The sequence below is a fragment of the Achroia grisella genome, unplaced genomic scaffold (assembly GCF_030625045.1).
Source record: "Achroia grisella isolate CSIRO2021 unplaced genomic scaffold, CSIRO_AGI_Agris_v1 utg1668, whole genome shotgun sequence".
In the NCBI taxonomy this organism is placed as follows: Eukaryota; Metazoa; Arthropoda; class Insecta; order Lepidoptera; family Pyralidae; genus Achroia; species Achroia grisella.
In genome coordinates, this window is record NW_026712668.1 from 39788 (window position 1) to 65511 (window position 25724).

The 25724-nt window shown below is 36.2% G+C and overlaps 1 protein-coding gene across 1 annotated transcript in view; it reads right to left on the reverse strand.

The window, feature by feature from the left end:
- LOC131841399 (collagen alpha-1(XXIII) chain-like) overlaps positions 1 to 25724 on the reverse strand; it is a 361871-nt gene that overhangs the window by 19731 nt on the left and 316416 nt on the right. Inside the window, exons 2-7 of the mRNA XM_059189714.1 lie at positions 9357 to 9427; positions 7200 to 7235; positions 6807 to 6842; positions 1180 to 1215; positions 758 to 829; positions 555 to 623 (exon numbers count right to left, since the gene is read on the reverse strand). Coding sequence (XP_059045697.1) covers positions 555 to 623; positions 758 to 829; positions 1180 to 1215; positions 6807 to 6842; positions 7200 to 7235; positions 9357 to 9427 — 320 coding nt within the window. The remainder of the gene's footprint in view (positions 1 to 554; positions 624 to 757; positions 830 to 1179; positions 1216 to 6806; positions 6843 to 7199; positions 7236 to 9356; positions 9428 to 25724) is intronic.

Here is a 25724-nt window from a genome sequence, read left to right on the forward strand (position 1 = left end):
AAATAACTAAGTAAAGCAGATGTACATTTTGCACTTGTCTTCGGCCGCAATAATAAAAAACATCAAAATATGTATATGTAGGTACATAACACGACAGAAGCATAATCCAAAACACGGCCTAACTACGGCTCGAGGGTTGACATAAGCGGCAGCGATTGACCAGCGCGTAGGGTTGCCAACCATACTTTATAACAACGTATCCTACTTTATTTTTGGCAATTATACTTTATAGTAAAGTATAAATAAAGTATGCAAAAATACTTTATTTTCAACCTTTACTGTGATGCGTAAAACAAAATACTCATTATGGGTACTTAACGATTTATAATTACTGAACAAAATGTTACATGTCAATTGTGAGTTGTGATAATTGTCACAGCTCTAGTGTTGAAAACACACAAAAATACGTTTCTAAAGCGACAAAAACATACATTTAATTTTTTTCCCCAAACTGTATTTTTTTCTTATCCAAACAAGTTTATACGTTTTTTTTTGTCAAAAAAAGTTGGCAGCCCTACTAGCGTTGGCCACATCGGCAGCCGTGTATTATATACCTTTACGGCAATGATCTCCGCTGTGGTGTACGGACTTATTTTAAAGTTGTCCACTGATCTTTTTACACCCTGCAATTTCAGTAATTTATAATTTAAATTGTACACCAATAAACACACAACTAAATTTAGTTATAGTTATCAATTTAGTTTATTGTAAAACGCTATGAAAATAAGTACAAGAATCGAGTGTTGAGTATATTTACCTTGACAGCTGAGAACACGTCGAAGCCAGGGCTACCGTGCTCACCCTTGTGTCCCTTGTCTCCGGGTCGACCCTGGAACACGTATACGAAATTATTACATACACACACATATAAAAAATTAGAGTGTCTGTTTGTAATATTGAAATAACGGTTTTTACTACATGCATATGAATATAAATACGGTACTTACGCTACTAAAATTATTTTTTTGTACAATTTTTGTCTGTCTGTCTCTCTGTTCCAACTAATCTCTGAAATGGCTGAACCGATTTTGACCTTTTTTTGGCATATAGCTGATGTAATAAGGAGTAACAGGCTACTTTTATTTTAGTTTTTTTTATTTTAGAATAATAAAGTTCAATTCCACGCGGACGAAGTCGCGGGAACAGCTAATGAAAAATAAAAGAAATGGATTAACTCACCGGATCTCCTTTCGGCCCGTCCAGCCCGATGGGACCCTGTGGAAGAGGGTACAGTCAGTAACCAAGTATATACGGTAACAACAGCATGTAGTTCATTCTAACACTACAAGTTACGTAGATATATACGAGTTTAGGAGATTTCTATCAAAAAGGAAACGTTGAATGCTCACTATACTGTGTGCGCTGTAGGATGGCGCGGGTAACAGTTACTATTTTTACATTTAACAAGCGACATTTAAGTTAATGATTTTATATATTACGAATGTGGTACAGCTGAAATACTAAGTCATCGGATTTTGAAGCGGTTTTTTTAATATATAGAGTGACTATATAGGAAGGTTTATATATATAATACATGTACACCCGTGCGAATTCGTGGCGAGTAGCTAGCAATTTATAAATCGCGGCAACTTTTAAGAGTGTAACGAAACGTCAATGAATCTGTCACCCGCGCCATGCTACAGCGCACATGGTATATGTCAGTACAGGTTTTAACATGCGATTAAATAATCTACATACCTTCAGTAGGCAGAGTTAATTCAATATCAAATTGTACTCAATATTTGAATATTCAATATTAGTGATATTAACTATCGTGGTATGGACATGTAATGCGTAGGAATGAAGATAATATTCTAAGGAAGGTGTTACATTTGAATGTGGATGGTTATAAGGGCAGACGAAGGCCGAAAAAGAGATGGATGGACTGTGTGAGAGGTGATATAGTAAGAAAGGAAGTAAATAACGAGATGACTGCGAACAGGGATGAATGGAAGAGAAAAACATATTACGACGACCACAAATAAGTGGGATAAGGAAGAAGCAGTTGATAACTCAATAATAAATTTATAAGATTTTAAATTATTGTAGAATGGGTGCCGTGTGGATGACATTGGCAGCCCATCAATGGAGTCTTATAGACACTTAGATTGTGGAATGAACTTCCTGCCGTGGTTTTCTCACGAGACTACAGCATGGGGTTTTTCAAGAAGGTTTCTTAAGGGTCGCCAAAGTGCACGTGACACCCCTGGTGTTTCAGGCGTCCATAGGCTACGGTAACTGTTTACCATCAGATGGGCCGTATGCTTGTTTACCACCATCGTAGTATAAAAAAATAACTTAAAAGTATTAGTAAACTGAAATTAGCATTAAGTAGGTTTATAATAAGCAAGTTGATGAGTTAGGCATTGAAATGAATAGTGAAGGAAAGTGAGTACCAAACGCAAACCACCAAGTTAGTGTGTCGTGAGGGCGGGCAGAGGTTCGGGAGCGACCGGGCCGCAGCATCCGTACAACTTTGTCTAATGTATAACCGATTTTTTTAAATTCTTAGATTTGTTTAGGGACTTTTATCATAATATGATGCCAGTCCTATCGTATCTTAGGGGCCGTTTAAGTATTACGTAGACACTACACTTTGGGAGGGCGGGGGGTTTACTTTGGATATTTTGGATAACATGGGGGTAGACTAGATGATGATTACGTCATCAATAGGTATTTACATGAACGGCTACTCTCACATTGTCTTTGCTAAAAAACAATACATTAATTGAAAAATGTTTACGTTAGAATGGGGGGAGGGGGTAAGAAATTGTAATATATCTTCTTACATAATAGTTGAACAGCTCCTTATTACTAACATTATCTTCTACTATACAATGAAAATAAAAAATGTTGCTGGCGATACAGGATCAGATAATATACCGTGGTACATACCAACATCAAGATTACGTCCAATTTTTTTAAAATATAGTTTAAGTACCCTTTTAAGAGCGTCTCGATCGACTGGATATGTTTATGTGGAAATGTTTTAATTAAATAAATAAATAAAATAAATAAATGTGTTGATGTCTCGTATAGAGCAGATTTAAACTTCATCTTAGATACTTAGCGTTCATCGTTTGATGACCTCGGTGGTCTAGCGGTCTAGTACACCGCTTTACGTCCGAAGGTCGCGAGTTCGATTCCTCGCACGGCACAAACATATGTATTCATGAGTATGACTGTTTGTATCGGACTGGGTGTTTTCTATGTATAATATGTATGTATTTACAAAAAAAAATATCTATGTATTTATATCAGTTATCTAGTACCCATAACACAAGCTTTAGCTAGTTTAATTTGGGTCTGTGTGAATTGTCCTGAGATTATTATTATTATTATAAACAAAACTACGATGCTAACTATTCCAACGATTAAAAAGTAGTGACAAACTGAGAAATATAAATGTATGAGATTGAGACTGGCTCGACAGTAGTTGTTCTGTCCCGGTATATGTCACGAGTATTGTCACCATTCGTGTAATTGTTGTACAATGTGCGAAGATAAAAATTTGCTGCAATTTTTCAATTACCTGAGCTATTTGCTTAATATTTGTTCTGTAAGAATTTTCTCAAAGTATTAGAATCTAACCAAAAAGTAGAATGTAGTAGAATAGGTATTTTTTTCTTAAGTTACAACATAAAAATTCGTCGGCATATGTATATCAATTTCAGATATTTCAACAGCCATGCAGCTAGCTTTGTAATATATATATATATATACGATGTTAGTATAACTTTGATATATTTGGAAGCGTCTCTAGACCTCTTTCTATTTTTTTTATTTAGTTTGTCTATGTATGTATGTAATCCAGCAATATTTTTTATTCATAGCAAATGAACGGAGTTAAGAGAAAGATCTCTTCACGTTAATGTACGCAGGACATCCGTTACTTGTCTTTTTCAATTTTGATAAAATTTATTTACACCTCCGATCGATCCCCCGTTCAATTCAAACGGGGTCGATATTACGACGGCTGAACCGAGGTTCGAACCCCTAGTGGTGCCCTCAGACTAAAGTCGTATCCGTCAGGCGGGAGTTGGCCTTCAGCCGCTCCATAAGTCCTTCCGCAGGTTTGGAGTGCCATCTGCACTCGCTCTCTATCGTCCGGTGAAGCTGTAAAGGCCAGCTGCCACTAAGAGTAGTCCGAAAAAAAAACAATTTATTTGTGCATATTACATTAGCACCAGAGCACAGGTAGTTGCGCGCTATTTGTGGATCGACAAGTCCTTGACATGATTTGTGTTTGAAATACTTTGATATCATCTATACATATAAATAAAATTGGAGTGTCTGTTTGTAATATTGAAATAACCGATTTTACTACATGCATATGAATATAAATACGGTGCATACACCAAAATAACATTTTTTCAAATTTTGTCTCTCTGTCTGTTTGTTCTGGCTAATCTATGGCTGGACCTATTTTGACGGGACTTTTATTGGCAGATAGCTGATGTAATAGGCTAACTTAGACTACTTTTATTTTAGAAAAGTAAAGTTAAATTCCATGCGGACGAAGTGTAGCTGTACCCGCCGCTAGTTTAATTATAAATAGAAGCTACATATTGGTCAGTGTTGGTGCGTGTGTCCCGGCCCCGGGCGACGCCCGTCGCGCTGCTACCATCACTTGGTACGAGGAAACTAATGAATTTGCGGTTAAGTAATCATAGTCGATTAGCTTATAGTTTATTTACGCTTTGGTTGTCCGTATTTACAGCCACAAATATAATATAATGTCATGTAGAACATACATCATATTGAACAGTTCATAAAATTTAAAATATCTTTATTCGTGTAGGTCTATTACAGACTCTTATGATATGTCAAATCTACCGCCAGGTCGGAATTATTTCGAGATGAGAAGAACTGACGGGAAACACAGCTCGTATAGTGTTTAACAAATATATCAATAAAGATTTTTTTACGATTTTGAGAATTATGAAATAATGAATGAAACCAATGAAACTAATGAAAACTTATCTAGAGGATAGGGTGCAAACTGTAGATATTGATGGTGTAAAGTCTAAGGGAACTAATATAAAAATGGGCGTTCCTCAAGGTTCAATATTAGGCCCATTTCTCTTTTTAATTTATATAAATGACCTTCCCTACATGGTAGAGAAAGTTGCAGACATAGTGTTATTTGCGGATGATACTTCGTTAGTGTTTAAAATTGTTCGCCAATGTAATCAATTAGACGATGTAAATTATGCTATCTCTGCTATACTAAATTGGTTCACATGTAATAATCTATTATTGAACTCCAACAAAACTAAGTGCATTAAATTCACGCTGCCTAATGTAAAACAAGTAAATACGCAGCTATTGCTTAATGATGAAATAGTAAATTTTGTTAATGATACAGTTTTTTTAGGAATAACAGTGGACTCGAAGTTACAATGGGGGCCCCATATTTCAAAATTAGCCAGTAGACTTAGTTCTGCTGCTTATGCAATTAGAAGGATAAGGCAATTAACAGACGTGGCGACGGCAAAACTTGTATATTTTAGTTATTTCCATAGCATTATGTCATATGGCATACTGCTATGGGGTAAAGCTGCCGATATAAATACTATATTTATTTTACAAAAGAGAGCCATACGTTCTATTTATGGTATGGGTTCTAGAGAGTCATTACGTCAATGCTTTAAACAATCAAATATCCTCACCGTTGCCTCACAGTACATTTATGAAAATATTATGTATACAAGGAAAAACTTAGATAGTTTCAAGAAACTTAAAGACTGTACAAGTAGAAACTTACGCAATAAAAATAAGCTAATTTTACCGAAATGCCGTCTACACAAAGTTAGTAATTCATTTTATGGTAATTGCGTAAGATTCTATAATAAACTGCCAGAGTCTACGCTAAATCTTACAGAGAGGCAATTCAAATCTTATATTAAACAAATGTTATGTAAAAAAGCCTATTATAAGATAGATGAATTTATAGATGATAGCAATATATAGCAAGAATAAGTTTATTTGCGGACAACGTTATAATTTTAATTTTCATACTGCTTTCTTGATATATGATAGCGTAGCGGCTTTTGTATTGATTGCCGCATGCATCCTTATGTAAAGTGCGAATACTGTAACTACCATATAGTAATTTTTGTAGCTGTGACGTGGTCGTGTGGAATGAGTAGTCATGCTCACTAAAATGTCCAGACATGTGGCGGCGTGGTGGGCCGGGTCAATGGGCTCCCTAAAATATGGTCGAGCGCAGTGATGGCTGGCTCATCCGTCATACTCGTGAACGAGTGCTGCTTGTAGGGACTGGTCTGCTCTTATCACTACGACTGATTTAATCTTATTGCATGATTATATTTGACCCAAAAAATTAGTGCTTGTTGGTAGTTTGTATTCACACGTTTCGACTTGTAAATGTAAACTTACAAGGATTATTTAAAAGAGCAACACACAAGTTTCTTGCTCGTTCTTCTTGTGATGAGACAGCTTTCCGAACGAGTGGTAGATAAAAAACAAATTGTTATGACTATTCAAAAGCGCTTAAATTAAGTTTATTTGAATAAATGATTTTCTATTCTATTCTATTCTATGACGATTTTTATAATTTCACGGTTACTTATCGGTCTAAAGGTATAAACATTAAAAGTAACGCTAAAAAAATCGACGCGATCTCTAAACGATAGTCTAAAACATCTTTGTGCAAAAGTTGTAAGGAGCTGATGAGTTAGTGGGTGTACTACAGTAGGGGCTGGTACACTACACAGGCGAGGGCGGGGACCGGGGTCTAGTTCTAACACTAATTAATTCGCCCGGACACGCCCGGATCTTACCATGAAACCTCGCTCGCCTTTATCGCCTTTGCTCCCCTGAAACGTCATATCCGGGTACAACACACCGCAGAAAAATAGTAAAAGATATGAAAAATAAAGACTTGAGTAGATCAAAATATGAAACAGATGAATTGAAAAATTAATATAATGCCCTCTAAAGTTGTTCTCGCGACATCTATCGGTACTTTATTATAGTTTGAATACTGCTCGTACCGTTAAAGTCACTGCTCGAGCTCTGTGTTAGGTAGTTACTACCACTCCACAATAGAGGGCGCGCAAGAATGAAAATAGGGTTAATAAATAAAGAATCATCAGAGGTAATGATCGGTGAGTACGTAAACGAAGGGGTATTGATAAAAAATAAGAAAATAATAAAACTTTGAAATTAAATACCGGAAATCCATTTTTTCCTGCCGCCCCAGTTAAACCCTGAAAACGAAATAAACAAAAATAAAATAAAACTACTGAACAACGATAAATGTACATACAGTACAATACTATAAAATAAATGTACAAAAAATCATAACAAATAATAATCAATGCGGATACTCTTTGCGAGAATTGACCTGACATTTAATATTCTTATTTATAATGTTATTTAATTGTAAAGGTAATTGTTATGAATTATAATTTGCATGCCCCCTGAATACGAGGCGAACATTTGTACTGTTGTTGTAAATGTTGAAGCAAATAAATTATCTATATATCTATCTAAAGTCACAATAAAATTAGAGTGGACTGTACATAACACTGGCCGTATCAGTTTGTGTTATTGCGCAGTGCTAATTGTAATTTGTCACAACAAAAACAAACAATACTAAATTAACAATATGTGACTATGTCGGTATATGTAAGTATATGATATATATATATATAAGGTCTGACAAACATACTAAATATTCTGTTGCAAGCTCTTTACACATCTTTATATGTTCATTTTTCTATCAATTTTGAATTTTACGGCACAAACATTTGTATTCATGAGTATGATTGTTTATATCGGTCTGGGTGTTTTCTATGTAGGTATATTATGTATGCATTTTAAAAAAATTTAAGTATTTTTATAAGTTGTCTAGTAGCCATAACACAAGCTTTAGAGAGATTAACTGTCCTGAGATTATTGTAAATGTATTTTCTTTATAGAATTGTAATATTTTTTTATTGTCACTTTTGCCTTCCAACCGTTTGTACAGGTATCTTCATTATAAGTATTTACCATTTTCTATCCATTGTTTGATTTACATCACACATACAATCCACTCATTCTATCGCCCACATTTCAGTAAATAAACATAAAAATGTGCAAAGAGTTTGCAACAGGTTCCTTGTACTCTGAATTTAATTAAATAAACACTTGTATATTAATTAACGTTTACATAATGTTTAATTTAAATAACCAATTATGTATTTCTGTGTTTTTATAGCTGAAATAGTTTGGTTTCTTAATAGATATTTTAACTCACAAAATTGGTGGAAATTATTTCCATCGGAAAATTACTCGAAACAAATATGGAAAACTAATACAATTAATATACATGCATATGAAAATAAATACGGTACATACACCAAAGTAATATTTTATACAATTTTTGTCTGTCTGTCTGTATGTTTGTTCCGGCTAATCTCTGAAATGGCTGTACCGATTTTGACGGGACTTTTTTTGACAGGTAGCTGATATAATAAGAAGTAACTTAGGCTACTTTTATTTTAGAAAAATAATGTTAAATTCCACGCGAAGTCGCGTGTACAGCTAGTAAATAATATTATTTAAGATTAACGACTCTCGGTTATTGTGTTATTGGGACTTGAACGAAGTTCGGAAGCACACAAGTTTATCTTTTAACTCATTTTTAAAGTCCTTATACGTTGTGTTCTGGTTTGGAGAGTGTGAAAGCTTGTAGGCATATAGCACATACACCTTAGTCCTTAGAAATGCCAAGGCATGAGACGTATCACCTTAGCCATAATGGTATGCTCTGTGCGGTATCATACCATGAATACAGCATAAAATGTAGTAGTGTAGATACTGATATGACCTCTACCCTAAATTTCCACCCACTTGCAACCTTTTCGTGATGCAGTGTGGAACACATTAGGGTTGCCAACCATACTTTATAACAACGTATCCTACTTTATTTTTGGTAATTATACTTTATAGTTTTACATACAAATAAAGTATGCAAAAATACTTTATTTTCAACCTTCACTGTGATGCGTAAAACAACATACTCATTATGGGTACTTAACGATTTATAATTACTGAACGAAAAGTTAGATGTGAATTGTGAGTTGTGACATTTGACACAGCTCTAGTGTTAAAATCACACGAAAATACTTTTTAATAAAAACATACAATTTGAAAAATATTTTATTTTTTCCTATCTAAACCAGTTTATACGTTTTTTTTGTCAAATAAAGTTGACAACCCTAGAATACATATCTGTCTGTAATAACGTATCTACTATTTAAATAGATTTCGAATTCCGATCAGGATTTCTCAGGATTGTATAAAAAATTGCGGACAGCGAGGTCAGTACTCGGTATACTCACCGGTGGTCCAGGTTCGCCCGGGTCTCCTTTCTTGCCCTTTTTGCCTCTCTTGCCGGGCGGCCCTGGAGGTCCTGTGAACGTGAATAAATTTATATTAGTATAGATTTCCACAGATGTATGCAATTTAAAATAATAACTTCTCAATATTAGGCTCGAACTATTGGGGGTATAGTATGTTAGACATTAACACCTATATAAATATATATTGTAAATAAATTGGCGGAAAAAATTAAAATTATAATGTAAAAAATTTTACGTTCATAAGCGACTAAAATGACTTACATGAATAAATGATTTTTGAATTTGAATTTGAATGTAAATATTCTAGGAACATACTGTACGGGAATGAACTTAAAAATCAAACTAGTAGTAGGTAGTAGTGATTCCATCAATAAGTTAAAAAACATTGTACATATAGTTTCCTTCTAGGTTCAGATATCTAATTGTCAGTCTGCACCAGGCTGCAATTCTATTTAGTACAATATTAAACAAATTGAATGAAGATCCAATTTAATTTCTAATTTCAATTAATATGGGGCGATAAAAATGTGAAATTACGAACAAGTGGTCCCCGTGTGACATGATCATATAGGGGCAATTGGCTCGTATGCGAGTATACGTAGCGTTTGACACGGTGGCCACTCGTCACAAGAAGGCTGGGAGCGCGATTTGAACTTCATCACAATTTAACGAAGTGCGATGCAAGTGATTCCCGATGTGACAGCTGTCGCCTCTTGACGCAGGTCCCCGATGGCCTTCGTGACGGAGAGCTCTTCAAATCATTTTGTGTCTTATACCCCTAGTACAAAATTGGTATTGGCATGGTTTCGATCCGTATCAGATAGCATTCATATGCGAGCGAGTGGGCCGTGTGCCTAATAACGGCGGCACTCCCAAATCAAAGTTTAATTACGACGTTAATGACTGTTATGTGGAGGGAATGTGGTTTCGACGTACCCCGCTGCTCTAAATTTATTGTGAGAACATTATAGCAGTCTCACTAGATCCATACTGTATCATATTTACTATCCGATTCGCATATCCAGCGGCGGTACTCTCAAGATATTAATACTACTTTACTCGTGTGTAAAATGTAAAACACCCGCAGTGTTACATTCATAAATTAACTCGTTGATGGACCTGCGGTACAGAGGTCTATCATGAAACTGTGGTTGTATGATTATATTGTAATGGAAGAGTCAATAGTATATATATATTAGCTACTGCATGTACTTGTTAATACTATTAATTTAAATCGTTGAAACATTTCAAAGTGGCAGCAGAAGAGGTATGGACTATAAACTCTGCACCCTGAGATGACTACGAACGTCCAAATGGAAGTAAGTTTATTTGAATAAAGATTATTCCTATTTCTGTCCGGCGAGTGGTGTGTGGCGAGTCACCTGTGGACCATCGCGTCGCGCCTTTGTGCGGCGGATTATGACCGCACTTTATTATCCTATTGTTACCTTTGTTCGTGAAATATGACTGCTAACATTACCCGAAGTGGGATGACGTCTAACATAAAGAGGAAATTTTGGGAAAACGAAGGCGGCACTTTGAACGCTAAGCCGCCGGGATCGGGCCGGCCCCGGGCTGAGCGTCTTTTTGAAATAAATTAAAACATCGTAAAGTAAGATGCCGGTGGCGCCCTCGCCCGCTGGCTGCGATGCGGGCCGAGACGTGCCATCTTTGATCTGCGCAATTCATTTCGCATTCAATTACGTGTGCAAACAGTTTTTATCAGTTGAAGAGAGCGCTGTTTGTCCGCACCAACAAATTAAGGAAGCTGCACAGAAGTCGTCTCAAAGTGTCGAATGACGACCACGCAGCGCGGCGCGGCGTGGTCGGGTGACGGTGCCGTCATGTAAAGGAATATCAACCCGAAGTACACTACTTTAACATTGTCTGAAGACAGAAATAACTTTATGAAATATAGTTTTCACATAGCGTAGGTGACGATCAAGCTTAGGCACAGTCCGGTGGTAGTTACTTATCTTTATGAACATGGTCATCTTGAACTTAGCATTTTCAGTTTATTTGCAAGTCTGCTTTCTGCATATTTTGGCATGCTATCGTTAGATACACGTATCGTATAAAATTAATTTAAGTTTGTAAATAATAATAATAATAATCTCAGGACAATTTACACAGCGCCATCTAGACCCAAGTTAAGCTACCTAAAGCTTGTGTTATGGGTACTAGATAACTGATACATATACATAGATTTTTTTTTGTAAATACCTACATACATATTATACATAGAAAACACTCAGACCGATACAAACAATCATACTCATGAATACAAATGTTTGTGCCGTGCGAGGAATCGAACCCGCGACCATCGGTCGTAAAGCGGTGTGCTAGACCGCTAGACCACCGAGTTTGTAAAGTTATATATACGTAAGTAATAGATACGTTATTATAATGTAACATATAATTGTATTGGTTTTTGAATAATTTCTTCTTCTTTCCATAAGATTTAATAGGTAAGATAGTCAGATGTATTTGTGTGATTTTTTATAAATTGGCACCCGGTAAGTTTCCGTCTTACGTCAGAAGTCGCACCGATTGCGACATAGCACTTTTTGCGTCGCGTTGTTTCGGCTTTCACCCCCATTTCATCAGGGTCGGCAGTGAATAGGCCGAGGGCGGTGTTGTGTTATCTGTGGAGATATTGCCAGCTTAGAAATGCAATTTGTTCACCACATCTAGTGGGGGACTCGCTGCGTGTTTATATTGCTCGGTATGGTACAATAACGGGCATATGCCAGTATGAGGTAGCGAAATTATATAAACACGGTAAGTAGATAGATACTACTAAAATATGAAAAAAAAACAATACAAACAAAATATGAAAACGTTTTTGTTGAAATAAAGGCATAGATCTTACCGTATCAAATTCAAATTCAAACACAAAAATCATTTATTCATGTAGGACATTTTAGCCGCTTATGAACGTCCAATTTTTACATGATAATTTTATTTTTTTCCCTACCGTCCAGTTTGGTATATAGATCCAATTGAGAAGAACTGGCAAGAAACTCAATTGAATAACTTGTTTTTTAAAAGCCAGTTTATTTACAAATTGTCTATGTTCCTATACGTTATGAATGACTACTACACATATAATCAGCTGTGCACAACCCTTAAGATATGTTTCAATAGTTACCTATCTGTGATATTTAAACGTTCGAAACATTTTCCCGTTTTCTTGTGTTCAAGTCGTTAATATGTCATCCACAGCCGGGGTTAATAAAAACTCATGCAAATCGTTAAATCTTGGCAAAAAGTGGCATAGGGCTGTCATCACGTAAGTGGAAATGATATGGGGCATGAGGGACACCCAAGGGTTGTACGCAACAAAAAGTAGAAGGCCACGCGAAAACGATGTCGCGGCGACGAGACCCGCCCCCCGCACCCGCTGTCCGCCACATGCAACACACGTCACCACCGACAGGACAGTCACAGTGCCTCACCACTCACCACTCACCACTCACCACTCACTCATTGTCCTGTACTGTTAATACAGGCTAATGTATGCAATATTCGTTTAAACCGTTATATATAATCGCTATTAAAAAATAGGGGTTAATGTTGAAGGGTAAAAATTTTGGGTTGTATGTATTTTTAATGACACATAATAAAAAAATATAAATAAAAAAATGTGCCCAAAAAAAAATGTTAGGGGTGGACAATCCTTATCACTTAGGGGTATGAAAAATAGATAGTAGCCGATTCTCAGACTTACTGAATATGCATATAAAATTTCATAAAAATCGGTCATGCCGTTTCAGAGGAGCATGGTAACTACCATTGTGACACGAGAATTTTATATATACGATATATATAAATATATGCTATAAGTAGTGTTGTTCACTTAGTGTGGGGATGGTGCCGGCACGTAATCTTTGTCTATTTAATACAGGCTTAAGTTTCGATTAGCTCCAATAAAATTTAATTGTGCCTGAGCGGAGGCACGTCGGAGGCGGATCGCCAAAAACGCACTTTAATTAAATATCGAACATTCCTAATAGGAGGTCGGGTACGCCGACCGAAGACGAGCCCTCGCAGATGAGGCCGGCCGCGAGACGAGGGTCGCAGGACACCCCCGCAGGGGACCCGCGCCTCCAGCCACCAAAGAACAACGCCGCCAGAACCAACCGACGACTCACTACTATGCACCATACGCATTTAATAAAAAACATTTTAAACATTTACTGAATTATTTAATTAAGTTTATTTTATTATTAACTAGTGACCAACTCCATCTCGCCTCAAAATTAAATATGTCAAAGGTTTTTTGATGTTTAGTTACGCAATAAATATCTGAACGCACCCTGTTTGACAGGTATCAGCAGTTTGTATGCGAAAATAAAATTGTTGTTTTTACTATTTTACACGCAATTTCTTCATATTATATCAACGTTCCCTGGACTTCCACGAATATATCAAGACTAAAATTAACCAAATCGGTTCAGCGTTCTCGTGTTTTAGCGAGACTAACGAACAGCAGTTCATTATCTTATATATAAAATTCTCGTGTTACAGTATTCGTTCCCATACTCCTCCGAAACGGCTTGACCGATTCTCATGAAATTTTGTGAGCGTATTGAGTAAGTCTGAGAATCGGCCAACATCTATTTTTCATCGCCCTAAATATTAGGGGTAGTCCACCCCTAATCTTTTTTTTATCTAAGGCAAAACAACGTTTGCCGGGACAGCTAGTATATATATATAGATTTGACGAGGGGCAATGATTGTTATTCATATTGTTAAAAACCAATAACAATGTCATATTAAAGTGTAACATGTTTATTTCTGCAACTTAAATAACTTTATATAAATCTGTTCACTGTAAGGCCTATGTTGGTACAGTTACATATGATGGTCAAATGTTCATAACAGTGCATTCGTGCGGAAAAACCTGCAGTCTTCCACGAACCTTGTAAGCGAAGCTTGTCTGCCGATATTTTCTAGTTAAATTCAAATTATAAAATCTGATAAAGTTATTTATTTAGCAATTCGACGCCATCCAGACTTGAAGATTGAAGCAACGTACTATCACAAATGTTCTTTGATGAACCCTCAGCATCAATTTTGTAAAATTTTTTATATTATAATTGATTGAGAAGAACTGGCAAAAAACTCAATTGAATTACTTATTATTTATTGCTAATTATTTAGTTTCAGCTATATATGCACAATGCAACCAAATGCAATGCTAAACTTAGAAAAGGAATCCTCACATCTGAACTACTGACAGTAAGAGTAAGTTGATATTTTTAGTTTTTTAATTAATAAAGTTAACTGTGTTTTTCTTGAAATTTACACACGCCATGGTTAATAATAACATGAACATTATCAACGTAACTGATAGCAAAAAAAAAAAAAAAAAAAACGCCGCATGTCTATCGTCTACGAATTACGTAGGAAATTACAAGTTTCAGTCTGATTAACGTATTTCGATTCCTGAATTCTTAAGTATTACAAACATTTTTCAAATTAACCGAACAAATTATGCCGCACCGTTAATCGGTCCCCGCGCGCCCTCCCGGAATTCAATGTATATTTTTCAAAAGCCTAATTTGCGATTCCTTTATTGCATTCATTAGTTACACAAAATTTGTGAGAACTGACGCCAGAACAATAATTCAAATGAAATTCTTTAAATCATTTTTAGCTCTCGTGACTTATGTTTGAGAATATTTTAAATAAAAAAAATATATATTTGACTCGTCCAAGACCGGTGGTCCCTATTTGCTCGACCGCTTTAGATATTCATCAATTTACTTATTTTCTATTGAACCTTTTGTTAATATAGATTACTAACAACTCGCCCCGGCTTCGCACGGGTGTACATCTATCTAAATATATATAACTCAAAGGTGACTGACATAGTGATCTATCAACGCACAGCCCAAGCCACTGGACAGATCGGGCTGAAATTTGATTAATAAAGAAAGGATTTTGATTAATTCTACTCCCAAGGGGATAAAATAGGGGATGAAAGTTTGTATGAAACTTTGTCAATTTTAAACCGATCGGGCTGAGACTTTGCATGCATAAAGCCACTGTGACATAGGCATCCCCTAAGAAAAGATTTTGATAAATTCCAACCCTAAGGGGATAAATTAACGCGAGCGAAGCCGCAGGCAAAAGCTAGTTATATATATAAACCTTCCTCTAGAATCACTCTATCTATTAAAATAAACCGCATCAAAATCTTCTAAAGATTTAAGTAGATATAGATAAAGAATATTATGTAGTGAAATACAATATAATTTAGAGATATGTTAAAAATTAAAAAACATAGATCACGATGGGAGTTTGAATTAATATTAACTCAGTTCTTCGGTCACGTCGTATCGCCGTACAAAGATTTAATTTTCAGTCGTCGCATAATATGTCGTGTAAAGCACACTGAGAAATCTGATAATAGATCCACCACTACGGTTATACATTGCACCAAAGATAGGAGTTACTAGCTGTACCCGCGACTTCGTCCGCGTGGAATTATACTTTATTTTTCTAAAATAAAAGTAGCCTAAAGAACTCCTTATTACATGATGTAATAATAATAATAGCTTTTGAAAGATCAGTCCAGGCATTTCAAAATTAAAAAACAAAAATTGTAAAAATATTTTGGTGTATGCACGTTCATATACATGTAGTAAAAACAGTTATTTCAATATTACAAACAGACACTCCAATTTTATTTTATGTATAGATGTATAGATTACCAAAAAAATCATTACTACCTTCAGTAGTTAGATAACTATACTTTCTAGGTCACGTGATTTTATTATATTACAGACCCGGCCTCGCGTTGCTGTGGCTAAGGTTCTTAAATAAAATAATATTGCACCCCTAAATTGAGATGTAAGCTATCCGATCATTCAAGTTGGATCAAATTGCACACAATGTGCAAATCAAATTTGAAATCGGTTCAGTAGCTTAGGAGTCCATAGTGGACAAACAACGTGACACGTAATTTTTACACGTATATCTATCATTCATTATATATATATATATATATATTAAAGTACTAGCTGCGCCCGCGATTTCGTCCGCGTAAAATGACAATACTTCTAAATAACATTTCATCTCCCCCTTCAGCCCCTTACAACCCTTTTTTCGCATTAAAAAGTAGCCTATGTCCTATGTCCGGGTCTAGACTATCCGTGTACCAAATTTCATTTAAATCGGTTCAGTGGTTTCAGCGTGAAAGCGAGAGAGATAGACAGACAGAGTTACTTTCGCATTTATAAGTAAGGATTGACTTCAATTATTAATTAACAGCGTTTTTGTTAAACTGGCAGTGCTGGTGTATGGTCACACCGGAGCAGCGCAGCGCTGTTCGTCGCGGACCTGAGGTCCCAGTGGATGCGAGCCACAAATCCGGAGCGCATTACTGAGCCATTACCGCCCTTTTCTGAATTCTGAATTCTGATAATCGAGTTAATCCCCGCGGCTCGTCGTCGGAGGGCAAAAAATATGGCTCTCGTAGCACCCTCTCGAGCGAGAGGAATTTAGCGCAAATTGAGTTAACCTTGTTTAAGCGTCATTTCGCTTCAAACTTCAGAAAGTAATCTTGTTTTTTGTTTGGAGGGGACCTCTTAAAGAGGCGTAATGAAAATATTGTATTTAGCAAAACAGCGGGATTACAAGTGTTTGTTGTGAAAATGAATCGCCTCTGGCTGCGCTCGACGTCGCTCCGTGTTTCCATTTTGTTGCAGCCGCTCGGGCGGCGACGCGACGCGACGTTTCGCCCTCGACCTCGAGTCCCTACTTGAGTGCAGCACTTGGTTTATTTCTCGCTTTCTTATATCTGTTTATTCTAGCAATTAAGAACCTTGGTCTAACTTCTCTGCCTATGAATATGGAGTTTAAAAGTCTTAATAAATTATATTTACGAACGTGAAGTGAATACATATAAAGAAATGTTACTGAGGTTACAAAAAGAGAAATTTTGACATTATTTTGTTTTAGTGTACTCAGCGGGCTCGGCTGTAGATATAAACAGGTATACAGTAAATGTACTTGTCTTTTATGTCTTAAGATCAACTAAAAAATATATTTGAAACTGTTACTCAGTTTAACTATAGACTGGATGAAAAGATAACAAATATAAATAAATATACAAACTCATTACTTACACCTACTTTGAAAATAATAAAGTATAAATAAATATAATAACAAAAATAAATAATAATAATATAAGTATTATTATTTATGGTGCACATAATAACAAAATATATATGTATATACAAAAGAAAACTAATATTTAGACTATGGCTACAAAACGCGGTCTTATCGCTTAAGCGATTTCTTCCAGAGAACCTTTGGGTACAGGAGAAAAGACAGTAGGTGGTGGATGGCGCATGATGGAATAGAAGGAACATTAATCATATTTCCTATTAATATATAAAATACATACATACAATATAATATATAATATATATAATAATGTATAATATATATAACTCAACCGTGACTGACATTGTGATCTATCAACGCACAGCCCAAACCACTGGACGGATCCGGCTGAAATTTGGCATGCAGGTAGATGTTGTGACGTAGGCATCCGTTAAGAAAGGGTTTTGATAAATTCCACCTTAAAGGGGTAAATTATCGCGAGCGAAGCCGCGAGCAATAGCTAGTATAATATAAGTATATAAATATCGTAAACGTTCAGTGTGATAAACTGTTGTACATATATATAACATTATATATGTGAGACGCCCCGGCTGGGGATTGCCGTGTCCCGGCAGCTAGTGTCCTCTGATAAAAGGATTACACGAGAGTCGCCGCCAGCACACGGCAGACGCTCAGAGATAACCCTTTGCCGACCCCTCGCCGGCTCCCCGAGGTTTCTCCAACAACCGGCGAAAGTAACGAATAAAATATGCTAATGGCTCAAGTTTGGCTATTATTGTTGCTAAACTGTTGTTTGTCGCGGTGCAAAATTCGTTAATATTCCAGCGACGAGTGCAAGAAACGGCGCGGCCTCGGGGGCTCGGGGGCTGTGGATACATATAGTAATAATAATAATAATAATCTCAAACAAAAATTAATACAATTGTTGTCTATACAATAATAAAATTTAAAAGTAACGAAGAAGACAAAACGATCTATAACTCAGAGAGGGCAGTGAGTCCACCCTCTCTGCTATTCTGTTATAGCCTTTACTAGTAAATTAATACAATAAGAGAGTAACGACGACGTAGCACATTAAGTTAAGTTCTAAACTACAACTAACAAAGTAAACATAAAAATTGACACAGGCTGGTGTTGACAAGAAGGCATTACAGTTTACGAGGTGATGGCACTCTCGTTACCCGCAGTGACAGGCCCCGGCCCCGGCCCCACCTCGGCCCCTCCGATGCTTCACTATTAAAACGTAATTATCGAGTCAATTGGAGTCTCTAATAACGCTATAAAACGTATTACAATTACGATAAAAGCCCCAAATTTGAAAGTAATTTAATGTCCGACAACTTTAATTTCGTGAACGCCTTTTTGTACGTCCTCTGCTCGTAAGCTGGCATTATTTCCAATAGATTTGTTGTAAAACATTTTATAGTTTTCACAAATACTGGTGCGAAGGTGAGGGCGGCGGATGATACCGTATCATTACCGAGTGAGGGATTCACGCCTCCAAATTATTTCCATTACAAATTATAACTTGTGTACTATATTCAGTGTGTATCAGTGTTTATCACGATGGGACACAAACGAGGCTTGTTATTTAGGACTGAACAAATACTGGTACTGTGAGCTCGAAAGCTACTGCTACTGAGAGTTCCAATTGAATCTACCATTCAAAAGCGACGATACGGTTTTTATTAAAGAAAATTATAGGGAGGTCATTAAAACCAAAAACATATTAATAGCGCCATTTACATTTACCTGTGGCGCCATCTAGTTTGCACAGAGTGAACTAAAATTACTTACATTTAACTATCTTAAACAAGGACCATAATTCGAGTCGGAAGACGGAGACGAATAGCTTCCTGGACGGGACAAGGTGCTATTGTTACTAGTTTTTTGGCTCCCACTCGCACTCGTCCCCGTACCCGATGTGTTCCCACGATAACTTAAAGGATTACTCTTACGATACGTGTATGTATTCAACTTTGTCCAGTAGCACTATTCTGTAAGTATCACTTACGAATTCGAAAGCGGAATCCGCGGTGAGCTTGTACATTGGTATTGTAAAACTTGATAGCCAAAAACAGTGCCGCACGCTCGAAAGTAGGATGGACGTAAAACAGACATTAGTGATTTTTTTAGAAATATATAAACTCGATAGCTCAGTAGGAACTTTATATTTGACAAGTGATATAAGTGTCTTGAGTGGATCGATGAGTGAAATGAATGGAAAAGATACTGGTATCTCAAAGAGGTAATGAAGAATCCACTCGTACCAGTGAAATCGAAGAGTAAAATATTTAATTCACACATTTTGCCTGTTATGACATATGGATGCCAAACTTGGAGCTTAACTAATCATAATATACATAAACTAGAAACTTGTCAACACAACATGGAACGAAGCATACTGAACATCAAATTAAAAGACAAAATTAAACTGGATACTATCAGGAAAAAAACTAGAAGATGTAATTTACTATACTAAAAAACTAAAATGTATTGATTAGAAGCAAGAAAGATAAGTGGTCCAAGGATGTTACAGACTGGTGCCCGAGACAATATAAAAGAAGGAAAGGGAGATAGTGTCGTACATGGGAAGAGGATATTAAAAAAATAGCGGGACATACGTGGAAAAGAGTAGCGCAGAATCGTATTCAATGGCGAACTGTAGGGGAGGCCTATGCTGGACAGCAAGACAACTTTCAAGTAATGAAATAAGATTGAGATAAATATTATGTAAGAAAGGCTATTATTATTATTATGAGTGCCTTGAGTGGAGCGATGAGTGAAGTGAGTTGATAACACGCTTACAGAATACCAATACAAATATCAAATAGCGAGTGATTTATTATGGTTCCTAACAAAGCAGGACATGTAGGTATTTCCATTCGTTTAATGCGTAAGTTAATCCCTAATTGGAATTTCGTGCAAGTAGACTTTATCGGAGTATATACAAGAGGTGGCCCCATGTTCGCCTGGAGTGCGGAGTGCGAAGAGTGGCGGGCGGCGTCGCGCGGCAACACACGCGGTGCTAACAAGTGTCGCCGAGTGTCGCCGAGTGTCGCCACTCATCTCAATAATACTTATTCAAAGCTTCTTTTATTCTTCGCCCTCCTAAAACAATCTCAGATACGTGCTCTTAGATATACCATTTCACTGGTGTCGGGAAATAAACGCAATGCTTATTGCGTACATGCCGTGATGTCGTTTAGAAAAAATCAATAGATCTTTTATGGGAATAGGTATAAAAATTTACAATAAGATACCAAAGGATATATTGGAATTACCCTTAAATAAATTCAAAACATCTGTTAAATCATATTTACTGAGCAAGGCCTATTACTCACTAAACGATTACTTGAGTGACGACCGTGCATGGCACGGCATATTTGTTCATGCACTGGATTTGCATTTAATGTTAGACATAGACAACTATATAAATGGTAAACAAACTGGCTTTTAAAAAAAAAGTAATTTAATTGAGTTTCTTGCCAGTTCTTCTCAATTGGATCTATATACCGAACTGGACGGTAGGGTAAGGTAAAAATTAAAATTATAATGTACAAAACATGACGTTCATAAGCGGCTAAAATATCCTACATTAATAAATGATTTTTGAATTTGAATTTGTATATGTATGTATATAGATACATATATGAAACGAAAATCTTGTTAATATGGAATGAAACCTAATGAAACAAAATTTTATTCGGGAAAGTTTATTGTATTGGTATTTCACATATCTATTATTTGTTTTTCTGTAAGTGTCTACTAATAAGAACGTTTTATACGTATATAAATATTTATTGAAAATCTATATCATACACCTTACTCTATGTTCAAATTGTCAAGTCACAAGTCAGTCACAATAAGGCCTCATCAAGTAGATTGAAAGATAAGTGTGATTTTCCTACTAATTTTATTATTACAGAAACATATTATTAACTAACCGATTAAGGATCATAAATGTTTAAATAAATAATAACATGTAATGCAGATTGGCTTTTCTTTTTATCTGTGTAATTTTTTTTCTTTTGATACTGTTACTGTAACTGATTTTGGTTTTTATCAGCATTGAATATTGTAATACATTTTATATATATTTATATTTGTGTATATATCCCAGATCTTGTTTAATATATATTTTTTTGTTATTTTAAATATAATAAATTTACATGTATCTGTATATAGTTAACAAACCCGCATCTTAGTTTTTTTTAATGAGAAATGGGGGCTGCCTGAAAACCAGTGCTGTATAGGTGCACCTCATTGAGGTTGTGCTTGTATCAGCAACAGCTGAGGCAGCTCCTATTGACAACTTTGCATGTTATTTTTTATTCATTATTCTGTGTCTTATTGTATATTGTATTATTTGTGTTATGTTGGCAATAAATCAATTATCTATCCAAATATTATAAACCAGCTGTTCCCGCGACTTTGTCCGCGTGGAATTTAATTCCACGCGGAATTTTCTAAAATAAAAGTAGCTTAAAGAACTAAAAATGATTTTGTTCGTCTTAATTTATTCGTTCCATTAGGTACTGATAGGTTCCAACTACACATCCTGCATCATCCCTTATTTTATCCCCATGGGGGTTGAATTTATCAAATTCCTATTTAAGCGAACGTCTTCATCATAGTAGCCCCAATCTTTAATTTTAAGTTCAATCAGTCGAAAATCTAAGAAGATTTATACAAACTTTCATCCACTATTGTATCCCCTTAGGGGTGGAATTTATCAAAATCCTTTGTTAGGGGATACCTACGTCATAGTAGCTTCATGCATGCAAAGTCTCAGCCCGATCGGTTTAATATTGACAAAGTTTAATACAAACTGTCATCCCCTATTTTATCCCCTTGGGGGTAAAATTAATCAAAATCCATTCTTAGCGAATGCCTACGTCATAACATCTACCTGCATGCCATATTTCAGCCCGATCCGTCCAGTGGTTTGGGCTGCACGTTGATAGATCACTATGTCAGTGAGTCACCTTTGAGTTATATATATTTAGATGGAGGTTTGTAAGTGGATCGCAACTTCAAACATTTATTTATGTATATCTATTAAGAAAATCGTGGCGGCAATAATCACCTCGCCACAGAACTGACACACCCGCGCCCCCGTACACCGTGCCTCGTTTATTTTAATTGTTCTTTCTTTACATATTCTCTGTATCATTAAATGTAGTAGCCATATCATATCCCTCATCTAATGTACCTACATATAAATTTTAGCATGTAAGATCTAGTGGGGGAACTGGTGACCCGTGATACAGCTTCTTCGGATACCTAGTACAGGCACCAGTTCTCCACAAATCTGTATTTTTGCATAGAATTTTACATGCCTCAAAGGCTCTGCAGCACTCTATATTATGTATGATTTTGTGGAGAAAAATAAATATTATTATTATTAAAAAAAAATGTCCCCACTTTGGGGGATGTAAAATATCTGGGAACAAAACGAAGGAAGTTCTATAAGATGTCGCTAGTTGAGTGCGCCTTGTTGTTCCAGATAATTATGAGTGAAATGCCACCGCTTTATGAGGAGGGCACGGGAGGACGCCTCTCATCATCTCATCCCAAAGAGTTTCTAAGGTAGTCCATGCAGGAATGTCCTAGATTCGAGTCCAGTGGTTCACTAACGGTACAATTTAACATCTAGTCATCTATACATATAAATAAAATTGGAGTGTCTGTTTGTAATATTGAAATAACCGTTTTTTACTACATATGAATACGGTATATACACCAAAATAACATTTTTTACAATTTTTGTCTGTCTGCTGCCTGTTTGTTCCGGCTAATCTCTGAAATGGCTGGGTAGATTTTGACGGGACTTTTATTGGCAGATAGCTGATGTAATAAGGATTAACTTAGGCTACTTTTATTTTAGAAAAGCATACATAGTGACGTACAGACAGCGACAGCGACATTGTTTTATACTATGTAATGATTACTATACTACCATTAACTGTTATGACTATTTGTGGGTAGGTATAATTTAATTTCTAATAGTTCTTAATTGGAGATAAATTGAGCAGTTGTTACGAATTTCTTAATGTATGCTAAACAGTTCCCTCTCGGGTGCTGCCTTCGTGGAGGGTGTCGCGGGTGTCGCGGGGGGGCTGGGGGCGGGGGAGGCGACGTCGCCGGCTCTGCTTTTTATCCCCGGGGATGATCCGGCCCGCTACATAATTCACCGGAGAAAAATTGGGAGGTCCGAGTCAGAGCGACTGGTATTAAGTTGCGAACCTTGCTTTTTCATCTCTTTATTATCCTTTTAGACAGCGGAGGCTAAAGCGGAAGCCGCTCGCTGCTCGCTGCTCGCTGCTCGCTCCCACTCCGTCGCAAATTTATTGTATTCTTCTATGCAAGGATACTTACCGAAGTAATTTTACGTTAATATTATGACACAATCGAGATTCAAACAACTTAATACTCAATATATATAATACTAGCTGTACCCGCGATTTCGTCCGCGTGGAATTAAACTTTATTTTTCTAAAAGTACCTTAAGTTACTCCTTATTATATCAGCTACCTGCTAATAAAAGTCCCAGCAAAATCGGGTCCATCCATTTCAGAGATTAGTCGAAACAACCAGACAGATAGACAGACAAAAATTGCAAAAAATGTTATTTTGGTGTATGTACCGTATTTATATTCATATGCGTGTAGTAAAAGACGGTTATGTCAATATTACAAACAGAGGCTCCAATTTTATTTATATGCATAGATGTATAGATTATGACCAGTGCTGACTTAGATTTTGATATGCAAAATGCCGCGGGAATAAACTATATAGTAAAAAGAAGTACTCGTACTCCTGAGACTATCAGTATGGTACACAAGAGAGACCGGAACAAATCGTAAACATTACATTGGCAATGGCCACGGACGGTGAAGTTGTAAGCGGGACCAACTTTGCTCTCATAGGCAATAATATTATTTTAGAGCTGAGCTATAGTATGTAATATTATGTTATCTGTGGCTATAGAGGCGCTTGCAAGTTAGCAGTGATTGAATTGAAGTTTACAAGCAAAAACATGAGTTTGTAATTCTTTTTCGCAATGTTACAAACTGCTATTCACTCTGTAAATAGACTTACTAATGACGGCCACGGTGGTCTAGTGGTTTAATACACCGCTTTACTTCCGATGGTCGTGGGTTCGATTCTTCGCACGGCACAAACATTTGTATTCATGAGTATGATTGTTTGACAGTCTGGTGTTTTTTATATATAATATGTAGCACATACTATTCGATTGTCGTGGGTTCGATTCTTCGCATGGCAAAAAATTTGTATTCATGAGTATGATTGTTTACTTATGTCATGTAGTTACAAAAAAATGTATCCATGTACTTATAACCCAAAACACAAGCTCTGCTTAGCTTGGAACTAGATGGCGCTGTGTGAATTGTCCTGAAATATTATTAAATTTATTATTATTATTTAGAAAATGAATATCTATGTATTTGTATCAGTTATCTAGTACCCAGTAGTAGTAATATCACAAGCTTTAGCCAGCTTAACTTGGGTCTAGATGGCGCTGTGTGAATTGTCCTGAGATTTTTTTTTATTTTAATTAATACATTTTATATTCTTGAATTATTATTATTATTACTAAAATAAATCTAAAACTATTGTTGTATAGGTAACTAGTAGAAAATGTCGCATTGTGTTAAGTCCGCCAAATATTATTAACTACTAGCTGTCCCGCGAACTCCGTTGCACCTCAGTATTAAAGGAGTTTTGAAGTTTAGTTACGAAATAAATTTCAAAAGGCACTCTGTTTGACAGTTTGTATGGGTAAATAAAATTTTGCTATTCTCCATGCAATTTCGTCGAATGTTTCAAGACTAAAATTAGCCAAATCGGTTCAGCCGTTCTCGAGTCTTAGCGAGACTAACGAATAGATGTGTGACCACACAGACTCTAATCTTGCTGTACGTGTAATTTAAAAATACGATTTTATGGTTATGAGCGAACGCTGAACAAGTTTTTCAATCAAGCCACATCATGTACAGATCCACCCTCGCCTCTTAGAGCCGTCGTGCATTAGCATGACAATCGGTGCGGCGATGCGTCACACGCACCTGCCACGCCGCCACTTACCTACTCTACAACCCCGCTACCCAACAATCCAGCAGCACTACATTACTACAGTACTTTGTAATATTTAAATATGTACCCAATAACACAACAACCCGC